Below are 26661 nucleotides of genomic sequence, written 5' to 3'. Positions count from 1 at the left end.
TTCCATTCAAAACAACATCAATTTCCTGGAAGTAATACAAAACTCTCAACTCAAGTTGAGAGTGAAATAGGCCTATTTCACTTCTCTCCCAAGTTTAAAGGCTGATAATTACATCTGTAAACACCAGCATTGTAGCCCCTAAGGCTGACACAAAAATAGGAAAGGAGCTATTTAAGAGAGAACTTCTTGGCAATGAGATCCTCTAAGGTAAAGAACATATACAATTATAAATATATACACTACTATAAAATATGAAGAAGAAAACCTTACCCGAATCCAGAAAGCAAGCGACAGAAGAGAAAGAAGCCATAACCTTGGACAAATGAAGACAGGAAGGCAAAGAATCCGTTGACAGACATGCAAATCAGAAGAGACTGTTTCCTTCCCACCTTGTCTGCCAGTCCTCCCCAGAAGAACGCACCCACCATCATCCCGAGGTACACTATGCTGCCTGCAACACACAGAAAACAAAGAAACACATCAGAGATTGGGAGTACATCACAGCAAATGGACAAGAAACAAAATACATTTTGGCATTTTGTGTGGGGAAAGTACCCTTAACAATATATCTGTCAGAATATAGTAATCAGCTTTCAATTGAAAAGTAAGCTCTGCCAGCTGTCTTTGGCCATCATGTAAAATTGCAAGGGCTGATGGTTAGTTATTTCCTCTGCAATCTCATGAAGAAGACGAGACAGTTACATTTCATCCCAGCTTTGCGGGGCAGGTGTAGTGGGCAGGCATGCGAAGTCTCCACAGAGGGAAATCCTGGCTTTTGACTTATGGTAGTCAACTTTAGTCAATTGCCCAGGGAGGCACATAATTAGGCCAAGATACAAGACCAAGTCAAGGGTGTCCAGGTCCAAGTGGACCCCTTCGACTGCTTACAATCTCTGCCTGTAGCAAATGAGCTATTCTAAGGTCAGATCCTTAACCCCATCCAGAGTATTCTACTGGTTCTTTCTTTCTAGACCCTCTTGAAAGCCTTGGCTATTTCCTGGAGGGTAAGAAAAGTAGGTCTAGAGATTACAAGAGTTAATTTTAAAATCGTCTATAGCTCTGCTCCTCAGAGAAGGCTCTTGGAGTCAGGAGTTTCAGAGAAAGAAAAGAACTGTTTAGTATGCTATAAAAATTAAACTTATCAAAGGTTAACTTTCATCCTTAGGAGAAACAAATGGAAAAACAGGCATTAGGCAGAGGTCCCTCCAGCTGTTTCTGTGAGTACACACTTGCACTGTCTAATTCATTTTCTTCTTCCATTAAAAACCAGACTCCCCCCCCCAAAATAACTTTGTCTAGAATTTTCTCAGGATCAAATAAGATTCCTTCTGGCATATGTTAATTCAGAAGGGTTCCTAAAAAGATGTAAAATGTCCGGGGTAAATACCATAATTAGTAAGTGAAAATTTGTCATATCTAGAACATGCTACTTTATCTTTCATCCATTTCTGCTTTTCCCCTCACTTTACCCAAGCACCATTTTCTAAAGCTCATTCAAGACTATCTGTGGTGTAGAAGAAGGTAAAAAAAAAACATTGGTCTATTTATTGCTTTACATTAGTTTGGAAATATTCTGTTTAAACATGCACTTCCAAATTAGTTTTCTAACCACACAGTTAATAAATTAATATGAGACTCAGAAGGAAGATGCTCAGCAAGGTCTTGTGACCCTCACATCAATAACATGAGGAGGTGGTTCTGCAGACAGATAGCTGAGTACACACAGCTACAGTGATTAGTGAATGTTGGGAGCGGCTATAAAATCAGACAAGATAAAAGCAGTTTTTCATTAGAGTGGGGTGCTGCTTAAGAGTGGAGTGGTCAGTCTTTGCCTGGGTGTAGAGGGCATATTTTTCTTCTTACCATAGGACAGTCTATACAAAGATCATCCTTCTCAATAGAAATTATGCATATAAGACCCATTGCATGTCTAAAAGATGGTGAAAGTGCATCATCACAGTGCAAGGGCAGACAGACTCATCCAGAGAAATGCATATGCGGTATAGCTCTTATTTATAGCCTAAGAGGCTCAAGTTTCATTCTTCTCAGAAGAATAACCAGTAGCTAAGCTGCTTCATAATAACGTCTGTGTCTTTGAAAATGCCTATGAATCAGAAAGTAAGCTTCCATAGATCAGAAGTGGCCTGTGGCTGCTGCAGTCTAAAGACTTGGAAGTCTTTCTTATGTCCCCAGGCTCCCTTAGGTCCTAGACTTCCCCTCCTCCCTGAGGGTAAGCTGCTATGACAGCTGCACTATCCCAAGACCTCTTGTGGTCCATCATAGCTACTACAGAAATCTAGGGCAGCGCAGAGGTATTTTAGATGCATTTCACTAAAAAAACTACTTACTACCATTTAATGATGGTAAATAACAGCTCTCATTATTATTTTCATTGGCTGGACATCTGTTTATGACAGGTACTCTCCAGCAAATATAACATACTTTGATTCATTCAGTCCTCACCACAATCCTATAAAGTAGGTGTAATCCATTTCACAGATGCACAGAAAAGAAAACTGAGGCTCAGGGGCATTATTGGACTTGATTTAACAGACAGAGAGCAGCAAGGCAGGACTGTGAAATGATGTCTCTGACTGAAGCCTGGACTGTCTCAGGGCTGACATTTGATGGAAATGCATCAGGTCCCACTGCTCTCCACACTGCATTGGGACCTTTGGGACTTGCCCTTCATCTAGAAATTAAAGGATTAAAATCTGGTACCTGGAGGCAATGCCTCCAGGAAGTGCTATGGAAGAGCTGTTCTGATTCCTAGGCAATTCCTGTTGTTAATAATGTCAAATGCCACCACCTTCTTTCTGCTAAGTTCAGCTTGGGACCACCCAAGTCAGGGAGCAGGTAATGTAAAGCAGGAGCTCTCTCTCTCCTCTCTCTCCTCTCTCCCCTCTCCCCTCTCCCCTCCCCTCCTCTTCTTTCTCTCTCTGTTCGCTCTCGCTCGCTCTCTCTCTCTCTCTGGTGTTAGCATTTCTGTCAATCCTATTCCTGCTTAAAGACAGTGAATCTGAGCACCTGCAGCAAGCATGATTAACTCAGGTCCTTATCATCCTTTAGACTCAAACTACCCATGACTTCTACTCCTCCTAACACACTGGTCCTGAAGGCATTTGGACTTCAGACTCCTGAGAAAACAGAGTTTATAATCTGAGAAGAGTGGTTTATCAAAATGTAAGCCAGAGGGGAGCATCCAGGTCAAGACCTTCCAAGGCCCCATGGGGATGTATGACCAGGACAGAACAATGCTAACGTGTATGTCCATGTCCCTGGGCCCTAAGGCTCTGGGATTCTCTTTCTTCTCCATCAGGAAGCTGAAGGAGCTTATTATTCAGTATGGGACACATACGGGCACATAACTGAATGAGCCTAAGCCCAACCAGGAGGTGTGTGCAACACGGAAGTGTGAATAGGATCAGAAAGTGAGAGGTGCCTAATAATTCCAATGTGATCTTGGGAAGATTTCACTCTGAGGGGAACATCTGGAAAATAAGAAAGATGTCAAAATGGCATTAAATTACTCCACAACTCACAGGTTTATCACAAAACTATAACACCAAGGTGTATCTTGTCTTTACTTCTACTCTGGTTAAGATATGTCTATGATCCAAAAGTAATAATCTTTTGTGACTATGCTTGATTAGTATTGGTAATGAGGCCATTCCACGCAGTGAGCTACACCTACCCACATAGCTAAGCCTACCCAATAGCTTGACAAGCACAGTACAGGATGCTCCTCTGTTGACCATGTGATTTATTTAAAGTCAAACTTTTAAATATTGGCAAAGGTATCAGGTGAATAAAACGGTAACATCTCTGGGATTATTAAAATACAAACTATTTCCTGCTGTGATGGTGGTCATGTTCCCATTTTGTCTTCATGGCATTCTATCTAGGAGTTTTTGAAGACTCAGAGCAGAGATGGGCTCTGGGCACACAGCAACCCTCTCTGCTCTCCTCACCCATGATGCTGTTGCTGGTCAGAATTAAAAGGATCTCGATCCAAAGTCCTTTTACAAGTGAGACAACTGATTATGAGAAGTCAGTATTTGAAATCACATCTTTTAGGTCCTCAGTCCCCAAAATGTGTGACCCTGGGTCTGAGGATTTTGATAGAAATGTAAACCGTAAGGCCCCTCTGGGACTTACTGACTCTGAATATGCACCTATCACACAAATGATCTGTGTGTACCTTGGAATCTGAAAGAGCTTTTAGGCTGGCACATTTTCCCCTGAAACAGCTTCTGCAATGCAGTGCTTACTCATGGTGTGTCTTTGTCTAATCTATGTTTGAGGGGAGAAGATATAGTCTACAGATGTTATAACTCCCCAAACAAGGGGGCCAGGCAAGATCTCCTTGGATGAGCTGGAGACCTAAAAAAAAGAAAGAAAGAAAAAAGCAGGAGCTGTGTACTGTGAAAGGGCTTGCCTCCCCTGAGACCTGGAGGCAAGCCTCCAATTCAGCTTCAGGAGAGGGATGGTAAGAGGGGTCAGGCTGTGATTCTTGGATTCTTTCATTATTTTAACTCAACCGGGCTTTCAGGTGGTGGCAATTGACCTGAGAAATACGCTCACCTTTCTCTTCCTGTAGCTCTGGTGGAGGGTGCTCTCCTAACCCCTCCATCACCAGAGGATGACCCAAAGCCTGCAGCACTGCTTCCTCCTTAAGGTATTTTTTTTTAAACAGGAGAACTGGTTCCATTTTATTTAATCATACCCTCATTTCCCCTGATAAATATCACATTTCCATTTTTGTCTCTTTGCTAAGTTGCTTTTGATTCCTTCTGACAGTCGCTACAGGGTTATATCTTTCCCCCTTAACACCATTTTAAACCACATTTAAACAACACATAACAATCTTAAGAATTGATCTACATAGTGTTTTTCTCCTAGCAACTTTTAGCCAATCGGGTTTTAAAAGTTGCTTTAGGTACTTTAGTTGTCTGACTAAAACATTACTCTATAGTTCACTGCCTATTTGTTTTCTTTTCTCAATGTGATAGTTCCTTCTTTTTTAATTTTTTTATTGGTGCATTGTAGTCATACATCTGAATGAAGTACAAGATGGTGGAGGCATACATGCACACATCACCCAATTAGCCCTTAACCATTCCCCACCCCATTCCCTTCCCCTCCCTCCTTCTCATGTTTGGCTTAGTGATTGACTTTGATGTCAAACATTCTGTAGTGGTATTCTGAATTCATGAAGAAGTTATCTCCATCAGGTAATGATCACAAGCACCTGCTACAAAAAGACTTTTAAGAACTTATTTAGAGTACTGGGGATTAAACTCAAGGCTTTTTAACTTTGAGCTCTCCCACCCTATTTTATTTTTTTGGAAACAGGATTTCACTAAGTTGCTGCGTGCCTTGCTAAGTGGTTGAGATTGGCCTTGAACTTGCAATCCTTCTTTTCCAGCCTCCCAAGTACTGGGATTACAGGCATGTGCCACTATGCCCAGCACAAAGTGCTTTTAAATCAAAATTTTAAGTCAAATAGAATTTTTTAAAAATCCTTTTTTTTTAGCCGAGCGTGGTGGCACACACTTGTAATCCCAGTGCTTGGGAGGCTGAGACAGGAGGATCATACAGATTCGAGGCCAGCCTCAGCAACTTAGTGAGAAATAAAATATAATAAAATATATTTTATTTTATTCCAAATAAAATATAAAATATAAATAAATAAATTTATTTATTTCCAAATAAAATATAAAATAGGTCTGGGAGTATAGCCGAGAGGTAGAAAAGCCCCTGGGTTATACCTCCAATACCACCACAAAAAAAATTAAATCTTTTTAAATAAAAATGTCATTTCTGGAAATGGTTAAAAAGAATAAGATGGCCTGCTGTATTCACTGAATTAAGGAAAAAATTTTATTGCCTAAAATATGCTTAATATTTTATAAATATCACTCTGCTCACAAGAAGGTACATTCATTTTCCCAAACACAGGGTTTCCTCCCTCCTACAAACCTGGGGTGTGCCTACAGTAGAAGTCCACCGATAAAGGTTCTCTCTTTGATGAAAGCCTACACTTCAGTCTCTTCCAACCTGTATTCTCAACTAGGTCCTACCTCTTGGATATGTGTTTTTTCTGCATTGTTCAATTCTAGCAAGAATACTCCCAAGTCAGAAGCCCCCACCCTGGATGTCTGATCATCCCTGACATCTAATCAGGTTTCTCATCCTTTGCCATCGCCTAGTTAATGTCTGTTCACCCTGGCCTGTGTTCAGCAAGGATCCAGTTATGTTGACTTAGTGAGACTCTCTTACCTCTGATATTTCCTCTTAGTAATTTACCACCCAGTAACCTTCCCAGGGTCCTTGGGACCCAGATCCTTGACTAGAAACTCCCACTTTCCTTGTTGTATTCAAAGTTCTCCCTTACAATGTTGTCCCTTGTATTCAGAGTTCTTTCTCCATTGCAAAGTTCTCCCATGCTGGGGTCCACACTCCTATCATGTGGTCCTGAATAAAGCTTGCCTTACTGTTCTTTAACAGGTATCATGCATAATTTTTCTTTTCATGCTATTTAGAGCTAGATTTCATTTAGCCACAAAGAATCAGCCAACCTTCCCACTGCCATCCCACCAACAAACATGCCAGGAACTGTCTGTCACTGGCAGCTTCTTCCTTTGACCTCCCCAGCTTCTTTCTGCTTTCCTCAGCAGCAGTTTACGCTTATGGAGGGTTGGTTGTATTTGCACCCAGCCTGTTTGTGCTAGTTCTCATGATCAACTATGCATTAATTGACTATTAACCACATAAATAGTTAAACATGAGTGTGAAAGAAAAGGGAGCTACTTCTTTCTTTGTGCTTTTATTGGTGCATTATAGTCTCACATCAGAATGTAAATCATGTTGACAATGACATACATGCACGTGCTCTTAGTGTCCTTCCTCCTCATGTCCCTCCCTCCCGATACGGAGTACCCAGATTGACATTGGTATATATTCACATGTATACACATAGTCTGTGGTAGTATTTCTATTAATGAACCTAAGTCTTCTTCCACCCCTACCCTTATATCTCCTCCCTGGCTCTCCTGAGGTTTCTCCTCATCATCTGGAGTCTCTCTTGTATCCCCATTACTCCCTATCCTGAACATATTAAAGAAAACATATGACCCTTCACTCTTTGTGATTTGCTAATCTTACTTAACATTTTCCAGGTCCTTACATTTTCTTGCAAATGATATAATTTTTTAAAAATTTTTCTTTATTGCTGAGTAGAATTCCATTGTATGTATTTCCCAGAATTTTGTAATCCATTCATTTGTTGATGGACATGTAGTTTGGGTTCATAATTTAGCTATTGTGAATTGTGCTGCTATGAACATGGGTTTGCATATATTACTGTAGTTCTCTGATTTCAACCTCTTTGGAAAGATACTCAGTAGTGGTTTGGACAGATCATATAGTAGGTCCATTCCTAGTTTTCTAAGGACTCTCCACACTGATCTCCATAGTGTCTGGACTAGTTTACTATCCCACCAACAATGTAGAAGAGTGCCTATTTCCCTACAGCCTCGCCAACATTTATTGTTATGTGACTTCTTCATGATTGCCATTCTGATAGGGGTTAGATGGAATCTCAGTGTAGTTTTGATTTGCATCTCCCTGATTGCTAATGATGTTGAACACTTTTTCATGTATCTATTGGCCATCTGTATCTCTTATTTCATGAATTCAATTATTTCATCTATTCAACTTATTTCATCTATTCAACTCAGTTGCCAATTTCTTGATTATTTTTCTAGGGTAAATATTTTTAAGTTCTTTGTATATTCTAGGTATTAGACCTCTGTCAGAGGGATAGCTCATAAAGATCTTCTCTCATTCTGTAGGCTTTATCTTTATACTCTTGATGATTTCCTTTGATGAGCAGAAACTTTTTGGTTTGACGACATCCCACTTATTAATTCTTGTTTTAATTTCCTGAGCTTTGGGGGTCTTGTTGAGGAAGTTTCTACTTATGCCTATATGTTGGAGTGTTGAACCTATGCCCTCCTCTGACAGCTTCGTAGACTCTGGTCTAACTTCCAGGTCTTTGGTCCATCTCGCGTTGATTTCTGTGCAGCATGAGAGGTAAGGATTTAGTTTCATTTTTCTAAAAGTGGATAACCAGTTTTTCCAGCACCATTTATTGAAAAGGCTGTCTTTTTTCCAGCATATGTATTTGACTCAAAAGGGAGCTACTTCTATGAAATGAAGTTAAGAAATACTTGGTAAAGATGACTTGCAAAAGAAAATCAGTGCCACTAAATAAAGGTGATCGATATAACCTCAAAAGACTGAGGAAATCATGATGGAGGATTATGTGTTCAGGCCGAGGCTTATGTATCATTAAGTTCTCACTGAACATTAAATAAATTTAAAACTGAAAATCAGAGCTATATAATGGCTGGAGTGATACAAGAAAGACAAAGGTTAAACCCCAGTCTGAAGAGCCCTACTTGAAGGAAAGACTGATTCTGCACCCAAAGATGGTCAAATGAATGCATGCTGGTATGCTAAAGTACTGTGTTCAAGTACCCATGTATATTTTGGACATTTTCACGCTTTCACCAACTTTTCCATTAGCTGACTGATAATCAGACCAGGTTTAGTCAGGTATGGGGTTTCTAATATGCATTAGGAGAACCCTGAAGGCATGCTTTGTGCTTAAAGAAATCAGGTTTGCACAAGTCACTGGAATAGCCATCGGTTACTCATTAATTGGCTTACCTTATTACTGAAGGCAACCCTGAAAAAAGCATTTCCTAAGGTTGATTCCAGCCTCCTTCCACACAATTTCCTTGAATATTTCATTTTTTCTTTTCCATACTGGAAGAATAACTACAGTGAGAGCTAAGACACCCAAGAAACAGTTCTAATCTCTAATAACTAGTTGTAAGTGCTCACACTAGCCCTTCAACTTCCTCCTGTGTCGAATGCTGAGGCTGGGCCAGGTGATGGACTGGTCACCCTGCAAGGCTGGCCCAGCCGTCCTCTTCTATCTTGGGGGTGGGGAGGGCTCTCCCCCTTGCTAGCCTCTTACAGATCCTCCCCACCCACTCACTGATGTGGCCCTCCCTTGGCCAGACCCCATCACAGTCCAGAAAAGGATGATTACTAGTGGCTATAGACACTCTCCAGGCGCCCCCTTCCTTATCCCACTCAGTACTAAGAAGGCTGCTGGTCTCCTTTAGATCTACAGTTTGCTGTTTCTTAACATTATTGGCTTCAAATTCTGTGCCTGAATTGGATTGATAGCATAAAAATTTCAAGTGTAGTTCTCACTGTATTGGATTCTTTCATTAAAAGTGCTGAGGGCCAGGCATGGTGGCGCACACTTGTAATCCCCGCGTTTGGGAGGTGGAGACAGGAGGATTGCGCAGGTTCGAAGCCAGCCACGCCGGCTTAAGAGACCATGTTTCCAAATTTAAAAAAAAAATATAAAAATAGGTCTGGGAGTATAACCCGGAGGTAGAAGGGATTCCAGGAACCCCAGTACCCCCCCCCAAAAAAAAAGTGCTGAGAAGTGAGTCCATTACTAAAGCAATGGGAACTGAGGTAGGAGAAGAAGAATTGTTCTTTCTTTTCTTTTCTTTTCTTTTTTTTTGTGGTACTGGGGATTGAACCCACGGACATTCTACCTCCAAGATATACCCTCAGCCCTATTTTTTATTCTTTATTTTGAAACAGGGTCTCACTAAGTTGCAGAGGGCCTCACTAAGTAGCTGAGTCTGGCTGCAAACCTGCGATCCTCCTGTCTCAACCTCCCAAGTACTGGGATTACAAGCATGCGCCACCACCACACCTGGCAGAAGAACTGTTTTTAAAAAGTCAAATGCTACACTACATTTGCCCATGGAGGTACAGCTTCACCCTACCACCATTTACCTCTGGGAACCTGGGGTCAGGCAACAAAGAGTTAAGAACACAGGCCCTGAAGCAAATGCCTAGATGGGAGTCCTTGCTTTACCATCCAGGCTGTGTGACCCTGGGTAAGTTACTAAATTTCCTTGTGCTCCAGTTTTCTTTTCAGTATAATGGGGCTAATAATAGCAACTATCTCACACAGGCTTTTGGAGGGATTAAATGGGATAAAGCACTTAGCACTGTGTGAAATGAAGGTGCTCAATAAGCAACAGTTACTAATATTTATATTGGTGTGAGATAGGACAGGACAGGAGAGAAAATGAGAAGGGGATGAGAGAGTGTGAGCGAGAGAGAGAGACAGACAGACAGACAATGGGAAGAAAGAAGAGGGTTCCGGAAGAGTAAAGAAAGTGGAATGAAAATGAGAATATATGGCCTCCCTCAGCTCAAGTTCTAAAAAGAAATTGTTTGAACAGGTTAATCTCCATGACATCTTTTTTTTTTCAACTTGAAATTATTGAAATACACAATTAATAGGTTGCTCCTAAAACCAACCACTCTTCACCCCTCCCACCATTATTATTTGCAGGAGCCACAGATAGGGGCCAGTATGTGTTCAAATGCATCTGCTGACTTTCATGAAATCAAATAAACCTAAAGGAAGAAGATCAAAGGCATATGGATGAATGGGAAAACACCCTTTCTGATTTGCACTGGATATTTATAACAAAAGTCAGCTCACCTTAGCTGGAAAGAACTGTAAATATCAGAGCCGTCTATAGCACCTCTCTGACTTGCACATTTGGAAAGTCTGACATTTAAGTGTGTCTATTTGGGCAGACACAGAAAATGATACTTATACCACAGGTAATGCTGTATCAAGCAACACTGCTACTTGTAACTAAGTCTTCCTGGGCATGAAACGGCCTATGAAGTCACTGTCACTGAATCCAGTGAGCAAGCGGACGGTAGGAACATCCCAATAATGAAGCCCAATCTACTCTCAAATGTCTTCCTCCAAGTGGCTAGGATAAAGCATGCACGCCGGATAGGGAAAGAGATCATGACATATTTTTGCATGTACGGCTCTGAAGGTCCCCAGAAAGGCAATCACAACCCACTCAGTATTCAAAAAAAGAGAGAAAAAAATTTAAATCTTAGGAATTAAAAACTTTAAGTCTCTTTGGGAGATATCATGGATATTGTGGTATCGGTCCTATATAAGAGGGATCCTTGCTTTGCACACTCCCTCACGGCAAGCCCCGTCCCCAGGGAGAAAAGTCATTGGCTGAAGCACTCTTCACTAATCACAATCACTGGCCCACATATGGAGCAACTGAGCATAAATTCCACCACTCTTGGGTGAGCTCCTGCAAACCAGACATCCTGCAAGGTCTGAGGGACAGGGAGGAAGAGAGGCCTTGACAGGACACATTCTTTCCAGCGCAGCAGCTCACTGCCAAGTGCAGTGTAGTTTTTAGACTTGGGATGCTCTTTAGAATCATCTTGGGAGCTTGAGAAACAAAACAAAGCATGGATGGCCACACCCAGGAGTTCTGCACCTAGGCTTAGGGGACTTTTAAAAGCTTCCCAAGCAATTCTAAGGTGAAGTCAGGACTTTAAACCTTTTATTCCTGGGAGATTAAAAAAAAACATACAAAAAGTAATTACCACAAAATGAAACACATGCTGTAATTAAGGTGACTACATTATGCTTGAGGGGGGAAAGGAAGGAGAGACTTAATTAGTTCTAAAGAATTGTGAATAGCTTCACACAGAAGGTGACACAGTCATGCTGGGTTTTGAACCATGAACAAGAACTTTCCCAGTAAAAGAAATGCTCCCAGGAAAGTTCCAAGGGAGGGAAGAAGATCATGTTCAAAGGTCTGGAGGCATGTACTTAACTCATTACAATAAGAAATTAACAGAGAAACACATGTGCTCATTTCATTAGGTGTCGAAAATGCTTGCAAAGATATTCAAAATTCCTTTATGATTAAAAATACCTAAGAAATCTAGAATTGAAGGACATTTCATAAATTTCATTTACTTAATAAACTATACTTTTTCAAAAAAAAGTTTGGCAACGAGTCAGAGGATAATGCATGAGGAGGACTTAGGGTGGGTCAGGGCATGTGGGATGTAGAATTCCTGGGTGGTTCACCAGGCGTGGTGGTGCATGCTTGTATTCCCCGTGCTTGGGAGGTGGAGACAGACAGGAGGATCACACAGGTTCAAAGCCAGCCGTGCTGGCTTTAAGAGACCCTGTTTCCAAATAAAAAAGAATAAAATAGGTCTGGGAGTGTAGCCTGGATGTAGAAGGGTTTACAGGAACCCCAGTACCACCAAAAAAAAAAAAAAAAAAAATTCCTGGGTGGTGGGAGAGTGGCCAGACAGGAGGCTGAAAGAGAAATTGTAGTCAACTCAAGGAGTTGAGCTTTGTCCTTTGAGTAACTGATACACAGATTGGACATAATCTGTACCCAAAGAGATCACTTCAAAACCTGCATGGAGATAGATACACACTAAGGGAGAAAGACAGGGAAGAGGGGATGGGAAAGGAGGTGAGGGCCACTAGGATGAAGGCAGGTAACTGAGACTTCTGAAATCAGAGATGAGGAAGTGTGTCAAGGAAACGGGGAGTGCCCGGAGGGCAGTGTTTAAGGAGGCCCTTGCTCTTGGGTGCCAGATTTACTCTTGCACAACCCTAGGAGTCAGTGCTTCTTTTAATCTTGCACTGGGGTACCTCACTCTCCTCCCCCAATCTTGCCCAGAAAGAAGACCAGCTGAAACAGCATCACTGTGCAGATAATTCCAGTAACCCAGGAAAGGGAGGATGGCCACGTGGGCTAAGGTCTCCAGCAGGTTTGCAGAAGAGAAAAAAAGCCGGAGGTATTCTTAGTAGGCCAGAGTCCACAGTCCTTGTAAACTGAGGGGTGATGGAAGAAGAAGTTAAAGCTGACGGTGAGGTTCTGGCTGGGAATTCATCATCATACAATAAATGAAGAACGAGGGTACAGAGGAGGGCAGCCCAACAGGGGCCAAGCCTTAAACAAGTGAGGAAGATGTTCGCATCAGTAACACTCATTATACTATACATGAACAGGGAAGAACAGGGCAGTACAGGCAATTTACATAAACCAATGAAAAATTATGAATATGATTGGGAAATGCTTTGCAGAGGAAGCAGGGCTTGAGTTGAGCCTCCAAACACCAAGAGGAAAGGGAATCCTTGTACACTGTTAGAGGAAATGTAGTTTGGTACGACCATTAAGGAAAACAGTATAGTTTCCTTAAGAAATTACAAACAGAACTACCATATGACTCAGCAATCCCTCCTCTGAGTATATGTTCAAAGGAAGTAAAATCACCACCTCGTAAAGATACCTGTACTCTTAGGTTCGTCGCAGCACTAGCCACACTAGGCATGATATAGAAGCAGGCGGAGTCCACCCACCAGTGACAAACTGTGGTATGGATGCACACGTGCACAGGTGCAGATCCCGACCCCCATTGCATACAACAGCATGCATCCTTACCAAAGGAGATCTTGCCGCTCACCACAAGGATGAGCTGGATGACATATGCTAAATGAAACAAAACAGGCTCAGGAAGAAAAATACTACATGATCTCCCTTAGGTGTAGAATCTTAAAGTCAAATACAAAAAGAGAGTGAATAGAACGGTAAGCTGGGCGTGGTGGCGCACACTTGTAATCCCAGCATTCGGGAGGCTGAGACAGGAGTGTTGTGGTTCACGGACAGCCTCAGCTCCTTAGTGAGGCCCTCCGCAACTTAGTGAGACTCTGTTTCAAAATAAAGAGTAAACAATAGGGCTGGGGGTGTAGCTGGGAGGTACCTGGGTCTCATCCCCAATACAGCCAAAAAAACAAAACAAAAAAAAGGTAGTTACCAGCAGCATGACTGTGGGGCTAAGATGAGAAGATGCAGGGCAAAGGATTATCAAGTTACAGATGTGCAGGATGAGTAAGTCTAGGGACCTAACGCACAAAATGAGGACCACAATGAACAATGTTGTACTGGACTTGGGATTTTTTTTTAATTTTTAAATAATTTTATTGGTGCGTTGAGATAGGATGGGAGAGAGAATGAGAAGGGGATGAGAGAGAGAGAGAGAGAGAGAGAGAGAGAGAGAGAGAGAGAGAGAGAGAGAGAGAGAGGCGCACAACAGGAAGAAAGTGGAATGAAAATGAGAATATATGGCCTCCCTCAGCTCAAGTTCTAAAAAGAAATTGTTTGAACAGGTTAATCTCCATGACATCTTTCTTTTTTTACACATCCCAGTGAGATTCAAAGTGACACATTCATACATGCACACAGCTCTTGGTGTACTTCCCTCCAGAGCCCACCCTGCTAGACTTGGGATTTTTGCTTAAGGGGAGACTGTAGTTGCTCCTGACACCCAGGCACACGAAGGTAATCATGCGAGATGATGGATATTTTAATCGCTCAACTATAATAACCATTTTGTTATGTATAAGTATATCAGAACATCCTAACATACTCCTTAAGTACGCACAATGCAAAAAGAATCTGACTGAGGGGAGAGGCTGGCCGGCATTTTCTCTCACTTTCAGGCATGCACAGCAGCCCTGGCTCAGGGGCAAGCTGGGGAGCAGGGGAATCGGCGGCAGGTTAGTAGAGTAAGAGACCTGGATGGTGGCTGGTTGGGTGTGGGAGAGATACAACTAGGCTGGATGAGTAAGAGAAAATCCTTACATGTATAATTTTTAAAATTACTTACATAGACTTTGGGGAACCATTTATGGTTCTGAGTGGGGAAATAATGTAATCAAAATCCTAATGTGAAAAGACCAAGATACATTGTAGCAGGATCATAAAAGTTTTCTGCTAAAGAGTAAATATTTACACAGAGACTCTATTGTAACTACTCAACTCTGCAGTTGCAACATGAAACTAGACATAGACAGTATGTAAAGAAATGTATATGGCTATGTTTCAATAAAACTTAATTTATAAAAATATGCAGAGAGCTGAATTTAGCCTGTGGGTTTGTAGTTTGTAGACTTGCTTTATGCATAGGTTCCCAAAGTAGCTGATACAATCCCCGGAGGTCAGTGGAATGAAATACATATACATAAAAAAATGTGAATTTGTCACTGCATCTTTCTGTTTATTCACTTAAAGAAGGTAGATTCCCAGGGGTCTGCTGAGTAAAAAGAGGTGGTAAGCCAAATAGGTTTGAGAATCTCTGCTAGAGGAAAAGCTCACTTACAGCAGAAAACTTTGCCTGGGGTAGGTGCGTAATGATAGCACAGGAGAGTGGAATTATCTGAGGAGCAATACAAAGCTTTATACCAAAGGTGGGGGGAGAAGAAACTTGCGTGACATAGCAATACAGCAAGGGAAGTTTAGAGCCTTATGAAACAAGCAATTTCCTGCAAGAATAAACAAAAGACGATGGAAACCCATGGACCAAATTCTTGAGGAATAGCTTACACTTAAAGGGCAAGAAGGAAAAGAAATCAGAGACGAGGAAGTGAGGCAAGGGAATTGGAAGAAGGCCCAGATGGAGTGGAGAGTAACAAAGGAAAGTCCACCCAGTGGTGCCCAGAGAATAAGGACTCAGAAAAGACCTTTGGGTTCATCCCAGAAAAAGTCACTGGTGGGGTTTGAAAGGGTAATTTCAGCCAGGCATGGTGGCACATACCTGTAATCTCAGGACTGGGGAGACTGAGACAGGAGGATTGCCAGGTTCAAGGACAGTAGTGAGACTCTCATCAACCTAACAGGGTTGGAGATGTAGCATGGAGGTAGAATGCCCCTGGATTCAATCTCTGGTTTCTGCTTGTCTGTCTGTCTGTCTGTCTGTCTGTCTGTCTCTCTCTCTCTCTCTCTCTCTCTCTCTCTCACATACACACACACACACACACACACACACACACACACACACACCCCACATGGTCAATCTCGTGCCAGCATTAATGGCAAGGACAAAGGCAGAGAACAGGAGATCAGAGCTGAGTGGGCAGTGGGGAACTGGAGTCCAGGGGTGTAGCTCAGCACTACTGCAGTACAGAAAGGCCCTGGGCAGCGTGGCTGTGCTGGAAGGACCCACACTAGTGCAGTGGTGAGGGAGATCAGCAACGAGGAGGAAGACACTGAGCACATCAGTGTACATGCCTCTGCCTTGGAGCCACGGCCAAATGCAATGGAGCACTCTTAGAGCAAACCTAAGCAAAGGGCTTTTGATACCCAAACAGTGGGCCACTGCAAGAACAGGGCTGTAATGTGTCTTGTTTCAAGAACATGTGTGGAAAACAAACTTATGAGAAATTTATTATTCTCCTCAAGTTGAAGAATAACTATAGGCAATAAAAGGTTTATTTCCCCCACCCCCAAGAAGTCTATTATATCAACAAAGTGAACAAAGCAGAATTGGCATTTTAGAACATTAATTAATTGAACAGAACAAGAAAACAATCTTGGGTCTGGATCTATATTAAATCTTTTGATATTTTACAGCATCAGAAGGCCCGAGGCACAGAACTCTCACCACTTAAGTCTGGGTATTTCTAGGCACTGAGAACACAACTGCATTTAGCAGAAAAATAGGCCAACGGTGAATTCGAAGATCACAGAGCTCGATTAACAGTGACTGGAAAATAATTACACAAGTCCTCTAAGACCCACGCATGAAAAAGTATCTGTAAGAATTTTTATGTTGTTGCTTTAAAGTTTAAATGGAAGATATCAAAACAATGACCAGACTAGATTATAATAGTCTCTGCTAAATGTCTAGAGAATATTCACTGGCCATTACTGATACTCTGATATGACCTTTGGTTTCCTTAAATATTCAGATACCTAAGTTGTCAGCCCAGAGAAATAAGGTAAATACTGGGATCCACCTTGGACTAGTGGATGTTTCTCCTAATCCAAGGTGAGTTCAGGACAGCATTTCTTAACATTTGAGGTTTATTTTGTCATTAGTGATGAAATATCACACTGGGACTTTCGATTCCAAGCTCTCAGAAGCCCACTCGGGCATTTCAGGGTAAGTTGACCAAATATTCAGGAACTGATTCCATGGTACTGAAGCTGTTTTCCAGCAGCTGATTATTTTCATTATGATTATTAATGATTTATGTCTAGAATATGCTTCTCAGATTCGGGGGGATAAATGATCATTTTGAGAGTAAGAAAAAAGTATAAATTTTAATCAATTATTATATTATTGCTCAAAACCAAAAAAGAGTGCTGAAAGCATTTGGCTTCCCTCTACAACCTAAGACAAGGTATGCTTAGAACACAAACATACACAAAAATGTCTCCAGTTTTCTTGAACGCATCGTAGTTATTTTGTGAACCCTTACTGAGTTATCAGTTCTGCCTCTTCCTCTTGTCTGCCATCCAAATCCTATACTTTAAACTTCACCCCCACAGTATGAATTGACCCAGGTTACTCTAGTTTACACAATCTATGCATGCAGACTTATATTATTTGTTAGTGTTTCCTATGTATCAGTCTTATCTCTGTAACTGTTTTTTTTTTTGTTGTTTGTTTGTTTTGGTTTGGTTTTTTTTGGTGGTACTGGGGTTCCTGGAAGCCCTTCTACCTCTGGGCTACACTCCCAGACCTATTTTATTTTTTGGAAACAGGGTCTCTTACGCCAGCGCGGCTGGCTTCGAACCTGTGCGATCCTCCTGTCTCTGCCTCCCAAGCGCGGGGATTACAAGCGTGCGCCACCATGCCCAGCTCTCTGTAATTGTTTTGAAGTTTGGTCCTTGGCAAGAACTACGTCCTATGGCATCTTATTGTGAAACTCCATGAGATAGCACTCTTATAGACACACTTTAAACAATTGGCAAAAGATGGTTAACTTAATTTGAACATACAAGGTTTAACTCAAGCAATAGTCCTTCTCTCATATAGCTATACAATTAATGGGACTAAGTTAAAAAAGGACATTTTGACCGTAAAAACTCATGTCCCAAGAAAGCGTTATAAATGGCATATTTGACACTTTTTGTCTAGAAGTGTGATACCCAAGTGCACATCTTACAGAACAGGCTTCTTGAGAAATCTTCAACCAGCCAGTGTTTCGCTGTTCAACCAACAATGAAATGAGAAAACCAAGGAAAATTGTTTGAAAAAGGTCCTTTATTCTGAGGATATGTCCTTTCTATTATTTTGATGTGAACATATGTCTTGTCTTATGAAATTTGATAGTATAAAGAGCAGTATGCATTATTGTAATTACCGTTATTTCTATATGCTTTTCATTAGTAAAATAAAAAAGTTGAGCCGGGCGTGGTGGCGCACACTTGTAATCCCCACGCGTGCATGCATGCGTGCACGTGCGCATGCACACACACACACACACACACACACACACACACACACAATTCTATTTTTTTAGTCATACCTACTCCCTTGGCCACTTGAGTAAAATCCAGTCAGGCCAGGTTTCCTTTTGTTTTATAATAAAGAATAAAATAAGATTAAATCTACTCATGGTTGGCAAATTCTATCCTGGGGTCTGCCAAAGTCTCCCCTTCATGTCACCCAGCAAGGAAAAAGACCCATGATTCTGTGGAGGGGAAAACTGAGGCTAGTGTCCTTGGGTGGAGAAAGGATCTCATCATTTAGATCAACTGACTTCCATGTGGCGTCTTTTCTAGTACCATCTCCTGCCATCCAAAGAACTGTGAAGGGTCTGAGATCTCACCTTGCTTGAAGGCTAACTAAATTAGCCCACTGGTTTAGTGCATGCTGACAGAAGGCATGAGACTCTGGACTCAGACAAAGGACTTGAATACTCGGCAACAGTAGCCGGGGTGTTAGCTTTTGTGGGCCAGCCAAGAAGGCATGACTCAGGCAGCGTGTGCCTGCCTCCAGGCTTTGTGCTACGCAAGATGAAGGAGAGGACCCCAGCTGATGGGGGTAGGAGATGGTATCCAAATCTGGAGACCCATTTTGGCTAGTAACGGAGAGTATACAGGTCAACAACCTATTTGTTTTGTATAGCTCATGATCTAAGAATATTCTACATCTTTAAAAAAATTATGATAAAGACAAACATGTGACAGCGACTAGGTGGCCTAAAAAGCCTACTAGCCCTTCATAGACAAGTTTGCTGGCCTCTGGTATAGCTCTTCCTCCGTGCTTAAGGACATACGAGGGAAGTAGTGGTCCCATGGCAAAGATAAGTCAGGATGGATCTCTCTCTCCCCGCCCCCCGCCCATTGAGTCACAAATTGCAGGCCTCATGGGGACAAATGCATTATGAGATTATCTTACTCTTTCATCATTAACTCCTACCTCAACACAAACATCAGAGGCAGGCAGATTTCACAAGAAGGGGTTGAGGTGATAGTTGATTGGCACATCAATATTTTTGTGAAGAAACTCTTTTAAAAAAAATCTCTTCACCAACATACTTCTTGTGTAGTTTAATTTCTTTGAACTGCCAGTCAGCCCTTTAGAAAACATCTATGACCCTTTTTGGGGAAACCATTTCTTTCTTCTCAACTGCAATATTTCTCCACAAATGAACATCACTAATCCACTAGCACTGGTTTTTCCAAATTACTATCAAGCAAGCTGATTCACCTAGTCACCTTTCATACGCCTTTTATATTCCCTGTGTTGTCATTGCTAAGACAGGTTTCCAAGCAGCAGCAGGCCTGTCTGGTAGCTTTCTTAATTGGTTACATGTAAAGGGACCAGTTAAGAAACTTATTATCTCCAACATTCAGTTGACATAGGATTTACCTAAGCCTTTACTAATCTTGTAATGGTGTGATGCAGTTGACAGATTCCCCTGATACTAATAAGGAGCACATCAGTTTTATTTTATCTTCTTTGATCCAGTAGTTCTCTTGGCTTTAGAAACAAAATCCTAACTGACATGCCTGAGATAAAATACACCTACTTAAGCTTTTGTAATAACATTAATGCTTAGGTGTTTTTTGCCACTCTGACTGCCCATAATTAAGGGAGTTCCTGGGACTCCATCACACTATGTTTAGATGGTAAGTCCAGCACACTAGTCACAAAGGTCTGAGCCAGTCTTGTCACTTAGGTATATAGGAGTGACAGTGCAATGTACAGAACTCATATTGGCATAGTGATTATGGAAATCAGGATGCTTCTAAATGGAACCACTAGCCAGCTCTCAAAAACTAACTGCAAGCCATCCGATGATCCTGGATTATTTCATTTCCAGCACACATTCAGAACTCTCCTCAGAGGGGTTTTATAATTGTTCATTCTTCTTCTACTTTACCCTATAAAATGTATTTATATATAAATACAAAGTGTACTTATATATAAATACATTTTATAAATATATTTTATAAATACATTTTATTTATATATAAATACATTTATACATACATATTATATATGAATATATTTGATGGTACTGGAGATTCTATCTCTGAGATACATCTCCAGCCCTATTTTTCATTTTGAAACAGGATCTTGCCAAGTTGCTGAGGCTGGCCTCCATACCTATGCTTCTCCTGTCTCTGCCTCTCAAGTACTGAGGTTACAGGCATGCACCACTGTACCCAGTTTATGCTTTTATCTTGTCATATTTTCTTTCATGCTCAGTTAGTAGAAAGGCCTGACACAGGAACCCAGCTAGGTCAATAATACTTTCTTTAATGGTTCATCGATTAAGAGTCAAAAATAAGGGGAGATCCATTATAATACTTAGCACAGCTACATTATCACCAGGCAAGGTCCTCCAGATCAGCGGTACCCCAGAAGAACTGATTAAATGATGGTGTCCATAGGGCAGTCTCAGACTACCACAGAAGAACAGGGCAGGAGATTTTTAGGGTTAAATCTTTGACTGGAGCCTCTCTGGAACATCATTTGAGAACTACTAAAGCTCCCACCTACATATTTTCAGAAGAGGAAGCTTGTACCATACATGTATGTATTTTTTGGCGGTATTTTTTACTAGGTATTTTTGGTGGTATTTTTTTAACTGGTATTGGACCCAGAAATATTCTACCTCTGAGCTACACCCCCAGCCCCTTTTAATTTTAGTTTGGAAACAGGGTCTGTCTCTGTTGCTGAGAGTTTCACTAAGTTGCTGAGGCCATCCAACCTGCCATCCTCCTGTCTCAACCTCCCAAGTACTGAGATTACAGAGGTGTGTTGTCATCCCTGGCTGTTTTATATTTTATGGTAAAATCTGGTGAGAATCTGTTTCCTCTGAACTTGACAATGTGCCCACAGTAGAACAGAATTAGGAGAGTGAGGGAAGAGTTGACAAGGAAGGGAAGATACATCCACTTCAGGATGCTGTGAAAGCACCAAGCGCTGGTAAAGAGGAGTGCCACGTGAGGAGGACAGGTGGCAGGGACTGCCCTGTGTGCCCCAGGAGGCCCCAGCATCTGGCAGAAGAGCACACTGCCTTCGTGATGTCATCTCTAGAGGAGAGCGGGAGTTCCACAAACAACTTCCCACTTATAGATCTTTAATGAATCTATCACAGATGAATATTTCCAGAATTTTATAGAATGTATTTGTACTCATACTTTCTTCAGCCTGCTTTTACTTGTTCCCAGCATGGTTAAGTCAAGTAGTTGCCGTATTAACGGACTCATATTTATGGTGAGGATGGGGTCCAGGTGGAGGGGTTCTGCTGGGCAGGAGGGGTCAGGCAGCCGCTGTAACTGGGCAAACAGGTTGAGTCAGCAAAAGCTGGGAGCATCGGATTGGAATGGGTACAGAATCCTAGAGACCAGGGAGAGCCAGCAGGGAGGTACCATCCAGCAAAGCCTTCGAGCCTTTCCCACTGAGGACTGAGAGGACCACTGCTGGGCTGTGGGTTTCAATTCTATCTAGAAGAGGCCAGTGGTATATGTGTAGGGTCAAGAGGCCCCAGCGTGTTAGAGCACTTGTACATTGATACAGGAAACTCAGGGGCCCTTCCATAACACTGTCCCAAACAGGCCTTACAAGCAATGGGCTTTCCTTGAAAGGAGAAATCCATTAGAGGTTATCTAACATATGCTCACACGCTGGGGTAGAAATCTCAATACTGAATGTGAAGTCTGAGAATTTTGCCTCAGAAGTGGAATAAAGCTATTTTATCCGTCCCTCCTACCTTTCCTGCAGAGTGAGGTACTTCTAGTTTTTTTAAGCCTGGGTATAATTTGCTGTTAAAGATTTGAATTCAGGCTCCTGGGTCTGAAGATGTTTCACCATCGACCACTCAGTAGAGCCATGCCACATGACTGCTTCTCCAACTTCAGACACTCACTAGCCACGTGATCTCAGACAGACTAATTAACCTCTCTGGCCATGAGGCTCACCATTTGTAAGACAGGAATAATAACTGCCTCTTTCTCATGGAGTTATCTAAAGCTAAAATGCGTTAAATCTTATTAAGTGCTTAGAACTGTATCTGGCAGAGTAAAACCTAGATAGGAATTTGCCACTGCCATGATCCTGGGTTTCCCCATTTGCAAAGACAAGCGAACACGCTCTACCTTTAGCTCACACAAAAGCTACGAGTGCACACACATAACTCTGAAGAGTCACAGCAGCCTGGGGGTTTCCCTCTTCTACTAATCAGTCACATCCAGGCCACCAAGACACAAAGTCTAGGAGGATTTGAGCAGGGAAGAGACTTGAGCAATTGAGCCATACTCCTCATTTGTAGATAAGAAAACTAAAGCTAAAACTTGCTGTGGTTGCAGAGTTAATTTGGTAACAGGACCAGTAACTGAACTCAGGAAAGTGAGTTTCCCAGTGTCTGAAGGTGGCGGTTCACATTCTGAAATCAGGAACCTGCCAGGTCAGCATCACTGTTTCTCACCATCAGCCAGGTCTACTCTTCTTTCCAGAGCCTGGTCCAGTGTGAAAGCAACTGGAGCTCTGCAGAAGAGGCCCATGTATAATGACACTGGGTTTGGATACAGCTGTGGTACCATCACGATACACACCTCATCCAAACAAAAGCAGCCTGGCTTGACTTACTTTCAGGTCTCTGATTCTGCTTCGCATGTGGCAAGTGCAGAAGAGACCTCCTGCATGTGTCCTGAAACAAACCCCAAACCCAAGCAGTCTCTGTGATAAGGACCCTTTCAAATAGCAAACTTGACCTTGAGTACTAGCAAATGAAAAGTAGCTCTGCTATTGTTGAAAGCTTGGGCTTCTGGTGTCAAAGAGAATATGGTTTGAGGATGCTTACACAAGGGCTCTGTGGGTAGGCAGGCAATCCAGAGAATTTAGGTCCAGTTTTGTGCAAGGAGTAGGAATGGTGGTCACAGGTGGATCAAACTAGAAGGTGAAAATAAAATCATGAATTTTTCTAAGGCAGCATTTAAAAGGTGCCATCTATCTTCTGGTTTGGTCCAAGGCCATAGATATTGCAGGTTTTACTTGCATAATATCACGGGGCAGCTTCTACAAAGACACAGCAAGTCCCCTTCCTTCTATCACTTAACAAATGGCATCAGGGCCAAAAATGGTTGCCTACCCAAACAGGGGCTTAATGATTCTAACTTACCAATGTGGAATTAAGAAGCCAAATTTCTACCTCTCCTTCTCTCTTTCCCACCATTAAGACTTTGGAATTTGAGCAAAATTACCACAAATTCTACACTGCAGTGGTGTGGAATGTGTGTGTGTGTGTGTGTGTGTGTGTGTGTGTGTGTGTGTGTGTGTGTTTCTGTGCTAAATCAACTGGTAGAAATCTTCTTTTACTTTGAGAACTGAGAACTGCCGGAAACTCTTACCCTTGAAGGTATTTGTACCCCCACCCCTTACTTGCATTTCTATTCTGGGCCTGACAGCAACTCAAGATACCACAGGGTGGAAACATTATGAAGAGATCAACGACCCTGGGCCTCAGGGGAAGCCAGGGCTGGTGGAGAAAACACGTGGCATTGCTTCTGGCCACACCTGGGTCCAGGCTGTGAGTTTGAGCCTCAGCATGTCTCTGAAGCAGCTCTTTCCTATTTGCTTGGACCGTGGCCTGTTGCTCTTCCTCTTGATCTGGGTTCAGTCCCTCCTCTCTACTCCACTCTGCCCTCCTTCCATCCCTCCCTGCTTCCATCCACATCCAGTTCCTGGATCTACTGGCTTGATATTTTTCACTTCACTCTTAATCTAATAACAAACAAGCTATAACTTCACAGGTATTAATTATACTACTCAGTCATAAACAGGAATAAATGAGGAAAACTCACAGTTTATGGGTGTCAAGGGCCTTATAGTAAGTGGAGAATAAAGCCAATCTTAAAAAGTCCCATACTACAATAACATCCTCACCATGAGAACAATCATAGAGATGGAGAACAGATTGGTGGTTGCCAGGGGTTAAAGTTAGAGACAGAATATGATTATATAGGGTGACACGAGCCCACAAGCCATTTTTTTTTGTGGTGACAGAACAGGCTGGACCCTGACTGTATGGGAGATTATAGATATACATGTACATATACATATATTTGTGTATGTTATAAAATTTCTTAGAAAGCCAGGCATGGTGGTGCATGCTTGTAATATCAGTAATTGGGACACTGAGACAGGACGATCACAGGTTTTCTGCCACCCTCAGCTACTTAGTGAGGCCCTCCTTCAAAATAAAGAATAAAAAACAGGGCTGGGGATATAGCTTGAAGGTAGAATGCCTCTGAGTTCAATCCCCAGTACTGAAAAATAAAAATTCTTAGAACTATATAGTTTTTCTTGCCCCCCCCCTTAAAAAGAGCATATATAAAAACAAGACTGGTGAAACTCAAATGACGTCTACCTTTGAGTTACCAGTATTACAATCAGGGTCAATTTCCCATTATTGACAATATACTCTGGCTAAGTGAGAGACTATATTACGATTGGGAGAAGCTGGTGATAGGTAAATGGGATCTCTGTACTATAAACACAAGTACTTGTGAGTCTTACACCATATCTATCCTCAGTAGTAGGATCCTGAGTCCCATCAGCCTATCCCCAAAAAAGACAAAAAATGACAAGCAAAGTGCCAAAACCATAACTTATTTGCCTGGTTTTCTTTCTTTTCTTTTCTGGTGTGTGTGTGTGTGTGTGTGTGTGTGTGTGTGTGTGTGTGTGTGTTACTGCAGATGAAACCCAGGGGCTTTCTACCTCCGGGCTATACTCCCAGACTTTGTTTATACTTTATTTGGAAATGGTCTCACTAAGTTGCTGAGAGCCTCACTCAGTAGCTGAGTCTGGCTTCGAACCTATGCAATCCTCCTGTCTCAGTCTCCCAGGTACTGGGATTACAAGTGTATGCCACCAAGCCCGGCTTGTCTAGTTTTCTTAGTGAAAATATCACATGGAATTTGTTATTAAATTGAAAAAGCCTTGGAATTTAAAAAGCAAAAAGGAGGCAAGTCATAGTTCAACTGGTACTATGTCTTCTGCTGGCAGAACTCAAACTGTGGGCACATGAAATGGTAAAACCACAATGTATCCCAGTGCTTAAGTCTGGCTGGCATTTCCTACTATACTGTCCTTACTCTTTTGAATAGACTGCAGATTTCTTCCTGGCAAACAGGGCTGTCACATGGAACATAATCTTGAGACCACTTGGGAAAGGAACAAAGTAGTTCTCCAGCAATTCATGAGTTTCTGAAAAGTATTACGGAGCCAGAGTAAAATAACCCTTAATGCTTCTAAATAAGATTAAAGGAAACATGACGCCTTAAAATTGTTCTCCTGTGATTCAAGGGCTTTAAGAAAGGAGACACGTGGAGCTTTCTTACTTTCACGTGACATCGAAGATAAGGCATCGATATTCCCCAGCTTTGTCTTCTAGGAGAAAGACAAATATGCTGAGCTCATATCTTCCAGATTTTCAGGAGACAGTCAGGTAAAAGTATTTTGGCCTACCTACTGCATATGAGGATCGTATGAGGGCCATGTGCCTTTCAGCAAACTCCAACATCAGCATCTGCCCTATTCTTCCTACCCTGATGGCTCAGAGATGTTCATCTTTGCATGTGCACAGGTTTCTTGTTATGCACTGAGCATGAGTTTATAAGAATCAAAATGCATATATAAAAGCTCATTCTTTTCTCAAGACAAGGAGGAGAGCATGAGGTTGAAAGGTCAAGGAAAGTGATGACTTTACAGTAGAACATTTACAACGACAGAGCATCATAGGTCTAATTTGGTTTTCATTATGAAAAATTTTAGTGTTTGATGTGTATGGGTTAAAGAGCTCAAAGGGGAGAAGGCCTGACTGAGAGGCTGGGGCTGCATGGCTAACGAACCACACCTGGTCAGAACTGACAAAGGACATGGTGCCACCACAGAGGGCTACAGACTAGCTGGAGTGATAGGTCTTCAGATCTCCAACTCTAAACTCTGGCTCATGGGGGAAATCATTAACAAGCATAGCTAATTTATACTATGCAAGCTTAATGCAAAAATGTCGACCAAAAGAACAAATAGCTATTTATAGTCTACCATGGGCACGTTCATTTGTTCACTTAGTCATTATTCCACACACATTTCTGAGTAATAAATGTTCCGGGCTTTGTAATAACAGGAACTGTGGCAGGCACTGGGGATCCAAGGATGAATAAACACAGCTGCCAAAGAAGCCAAAGAATATTTCCTGGGAGTAGAAAATTGTGACAAGGGTTAGAAGGTACCCAAGGCAAAGGGGCCTCTAAGTCAGGTTCTCTGAACTCTAGTTTAGCAAAGCATTATTGCAAATTCAGCAAAGCGTCAATAATAACACTACAAATCAAAATTTATCACAATCTAACCACTTAACAATCAATATGTATATATTAAAGGCTTCGA

General features: G+C 41.8%; 1 protein-coding gene across 1 annotated transcript in view; it reads right to left on the bottom strand.

The window, feature by feature from the left end:
• The window catches only part of SV2C (synaptic vesicle glycoprotein 2C), a gene marked incomplete at both ends in the record, with an annotated part of 160975 nt that overhangs the window by 105861 nt on the left and 28453 nt on the right, over nt 1-26661 (bottom strand). Inside the window, one exon of the mRNA XM_080696350.1 lies at nt 271-447. Within this exon, the coding sequence (XP_080552476.1) occupies nt 271-447 (177 nt within the window). The remainder of the gene's footprint in view (nt 1-270; nt 448-26661) is intronic.

Source organism: Muscardinus avellanarius, assembly GCF_963383645.1.
Source record: "Muscardinus avellanarius genome assembly, chromosome: 1".
NCBI lineage: Eukaryota > Metazoa > Chordata > Mammalia > Rodentia > Gliridae > Muscardinus > Muscardinus avellanarius.
Note: the sequence above shows the minus strand (reverse complement) of the source record. Positions and strands in the feature narration are given on the sequence as shown.